The sequence below is a fragment of the Poecilia reticulata genome, linkage group LG4 (assembly GCF_000633615.1).
Source record: "Poecilia reticulata strain Guanapo linkage group LG4, Guppy_female_1.0+MT, whole genome shotgun sequence".
NCBI lineage: Eukaryota > Metazoa > Chordata > Actinopteri > Cyprinodontiformes > Poeciliidae > Poecilia > Poecilia reticulata.
This window is the reverse complement of record NC_024334.1, coordinates 16,534,803-16,538,688: the sequence shown is the minus strand read 5'-3', so window position 1 is coordinate 16,538,688 and position 3,886 is coordinate 16,534,803. Positions and strand designations below refer to the sequence as shown.

At 39.3% G+C, this 3,886-nt stretch overlaps 2 protein-coding genes across 3 annotated transcripts in view; both read right to left on the bottom strand.

The window, feature by feature from the left end:
- Positions 1-2,123, bottom strand: part of LOC103463952 (rootletin-like) — a 37,095-nt gene extending 34,972 nt beyond the window's left edge. For both annotated transcript variants that reach the window (XM_017304523.1, XM_008407697.2), the window contains exons 1-2: positions 1,781-2,123; positions 940-1,137 (exon numbers count right to left, since the gene is read on the bottom strand). In XM_017304523.1, the coding sequence (XP_017160012.1) occupies positions 940-1,137; positions 1,781-1,986 (404 nt within the window). In that variant the 5' untranslated portion in view covers positions 1,987-2,123. The remainder of the gene's footprint in view (positions 1-939; positions 1,138-1,780) is intronic.
- A 98-nt stretch (positions 2,124-2,221) lies between these two features.
- LOC108166260 (putative ciliary rootlet coiled-coil protein 2) overlaps positions 2,222-3,886 on the bottom strand; it is a 17,458-nt gene continuing 15,793 nt past the window's right edge. The window contains exons 4-5 of the mRNA XM_017304525.1: positions 3,286-3,383; positions 2,222-2,482 (exon numbers count right to left, since the gene is read on the bottom strand). Of these exons, the coding sequence (XP_017160014.1) occupies positions 2,317-2,482; positions 3,286-3,383 (264 nt within the window). The 3' untranslated portion in view covers positions 2,222-2,316. The remainder of the gene's footprint in view (positions 2,483-3,285; positions 3,384-3,886) is intronic.

The window sequence follows — 3,886 nt, the reverse complement described above, 5'->3', positions numbered from 1 at the left end:
ATAGATAGATAGATATATAAATACATAATAAATGAAAATGAAAAAATAAAAATGACATCTTTCTGCCGTATATGCAGTGCCTTACAAAAGTATTCAAGACTCTACCGGCTTTACCTATTAAGAGGGAGAAATGTTCTTCCCATTCTTACTCCCAAAATAGCTCAAGCTCAGTCAGAATGGATCTAGAGGGAATAAGTCACATCGGTTTAAAAATGTAAAAAGATGCCTCCGACTTTCAACCAAACTCTTCAAGGATTGTCATGCATTTATCTCCATCTACTCTGGTCAGAGTACCTAGCCATGCTGAAGATAATGATTCCCACAGCATGCTGCTTCCACCATGCTGCTTCAGAATGATAAACCCTCAAGATCTATACATACTTATCCATGTCCTTGAGCTGCTTGGAACTTGCAGAGACCTTGACCATGAAAAGTTTGAGCTTGTAACTTGATAAAGTGAAAATGGTCAACTGAAAATAAAAACGAAGCTAAAAAAAGAATATGTATCTTTTTGCTAGCTACTTTTGTTAGATTCTCGTGTGTTCTCACACTGCACTGCTTGAAACTTGAAGGTCACACACATTCAACAACGGTTTCCAGCTATGGCCTTGCGACGCTCAGTTTTTCCTCATACTCCCTAAATTTTTCTCCGACATTGCATCAGAGCTTTTAATAAACCTTGGATGAGCTGTGATCCATCCTTCCTTGGAAAGACTGAGCCTGAGTTTGTAGATTAAGCAGGATTGGTAAATAATGGTACCAAAAAAGATTAGATTTGTGTTTGTGTCTGTTAAAGACTCAAACAGATGATAAAATTACAGATTCCTGTTTCTGCATTTAAAAAAATATTCGAGCATCTCTGGGCTTTTGAAAGTTATTAAGTGTGATGTAACTGCTTTGAAGAAATACGGCCACGTAGAAAGACTGCTATGGCTTTGCCTGGAGTTGAGTTCAACTTTCTCTGCATCCCAGGAAACCTGAAGCTGCATGGTCTCCTTCAGTCTGTCCTTCAGCTGCATCTCCAGTGCTGACATCTCCGACCCACTCTTTTCTGGTACTCTGGTCTCCAAGTTCTGGCATGCAGCATGCAGCAGTTGACTAACAGCAGCACATTCACCTCGCATATCAGACAGCGCCCTATTGGAAAGAGTCATATGATTATGAACAATACATAAAAGCTGTTGAACTATTGAACTGATTAACTGCAAAAACAAAATCTAACCAGGTATTTTTGGTCTAGTTTCTGAAGCAAATGTCTTGGTACAATTGAAATAAGACAAAACTAAATTACAAGCAACCTTTCTGCATAATATGGGAACTATTTTGTATTTGCAATAGAAACTAGACATAAACACTTAGAATGTTTTTGCAGTGCAAGGACAAATGCACTAAAAATTTCTGAGCCAGAATGTGAATTTAATTAATTTCTTTATCAGGGTAATTTTTAACTGTTTTAAATCATCTGATGAGAATCAGCTACTATAATGAGCAACTATTATTAAAGCTAAACACTGTTCTGAACACTTATTATGGTGGTTTAAGAGTTCAAATTCTCTTGATAGATGATTTTTACAGTGAATAACGACACTGAGCCATCTGTCCCAGTTGAGGAAAGAATAAGCGGCGGGGGTGGGGTGAACGCTCACCCTGATGACCTGCTCCGCTTTGATCCTTTGATCAGAGATGCTGTTGCAGTCGTCAGAGTGAAACACAGACGAGGTGGGGGCTCTTCGCGTACCCAAAAATTGCTGGAGAATTTCTGGCTCCGTGCCCCACTCACCTGTCAGTGAAAGTCTTTAGCTGGGTGAAAGTGCTCCGCAGGGAGGCGGCCTGGCGCCACAGCGCCCTGACATGAGCCTGCTCACGACTCGACTGGTAGGCGTACGTCTGCAGACACAACGCCGGGGTCATGAAGAAAAAGCCTGCGGTAGTTGTTGTGGGTTGCTTACTGCAACGTTTCCATTTTATTGTCATCCCTAAACACATGCAAACGCTGGAACTCCTAGACTCGCCCTGGCACGTTTACAGCTAATTGGATTTCCCTCAGTCCACAGATGTAGAACATTTTACAACAAGGAGAGCTGGATTGTTTGCACAATTTTTTCCCCCTCCCTCTCAGCAGCTGGAATGTTTTCACAGGAAACAACAACTCAAAAAAAAAAAAAAATGAACAGGGAATGAGAGTAAATTCAAGAAAATGGTTATGAATGAAATTCCAACCTCATGTGAACTCGGCAGGAGTTTAATTGTGCAATTTTTCAGCACTAAGGGGTGAACTTGAACTTTCCCTTTGCCTTTTAAGTTGAAGCCCTTCATTTAAGTGCTCCCTCCCCCCACCTCTTTCTCGCTGCGCAGGCGAGTATGAAACCGCTGAGCATCTTCGCGGACCTTCCTTAAGCTCTCCATCAGGCCCTTGTTGACAATGTCTACCTGGTCCAGTTGTTCCCGTAGCAGAGAGTTGACTTGGCTTAGGCTGGCACTCCTGCAAACAACATGTCATATCAAATAACAATAATAAAAAAAACACTCTCTTGAAGCTTCTCTAAGTAGAATGCATTTAGACGACAAACGTGGCACTGTGTCAAGTTACATTCACTATCAACCAGATCCGACAGATTACAAAATCTTCACACAGTCCTCTCCGATTCTGCCCACGCTGATATAATAAAGTCTGCCACATGGTTACTCCTATATTTAACAGTGTGAGAGATGGCCAAGTGCACATTTGGCTTTATGGGATGATGCAATGTTTACATGAATGTGAAATGTGGGGAATGGATGGGATTAAGTTTCAACGTTGTGTGTGAAAGCTTCGGAATTACATTTAGAACAGACTTAACATGCACAATGTTTTGCAAAACTATTCATACCCTTTAAAGTTTTTCCCATTGTGTTACAAGTGGAAACTAGTGTGTGTTTTATTTGAATTTAATGGGATAAAGCAGCATGAAGCAGTGCATAATTGTGAATTTGAAAGAAAAGCATTGTTAGGTTTCAATATATTTTTTTACAAACATATTGACCAAGACATTTTTATTGTATGCAACTAAATTTAAGAAGGAGTACATTTTTTAGGCAATTTGGAAAAGGAAAAACAAGTTTATGCAAGGTTGATTTAATATTAAGCTCCATAGTTTCTTAAAAAACAGAGATATAACTATGTTGCAACTACTGCTGATGTTAAGCATTTAAGCACGTTTTAAATAACTGAATGCATGCTACTTTTTAACACAAAAACATGAGGAGTTTCATTATTAGGAAAAGCACAAAGTGCCTATCACTCACCGGCTCCGCTCCTCCTGCAGCAGAGCAGTCTGTTTCTGGATAACAATGTTAAGATCTTGCTCAACACGCTTCTGAAGCTCAGCTGAGTACAGGTAGGCCTGCAGAGGAATATAAAAACAAACTAACCTTCACCACTGGCAAACTGGTAACATTTAGCTATTTGGCAGCAGCTAAAGGTCAGCTTTTAACTGACATTAGTCAAGAAACCTTGGGCGGATTATGGATCTACATTCACTTTGGTAGATAGACTGCTAGGACTGACTAAACTAAGTAAATGTGCAAACCTAATTGACAGAGAAATTTTTTAAATCATCATTTATTGTCCTAAGTGGAAAAGTTTGTAATAGGTTCTCCATAAATTACAGAATAATAATTAAGGACTCAATTAATACTAATACTGGTTTACAGATCCCTTTGAATAAAAACAACTGGAACATACAACATATATGATGATAATAATTATTCTTGATTTTGATTGTAGTATACAAAACACAATGTTTATTGTTTCCATCCATCCATCCATCCATCCATCCATCCATCCATCCATCCATCCATCCATCCATCCATCCATCCATCCATCCATCCATCCATCCATCCATCC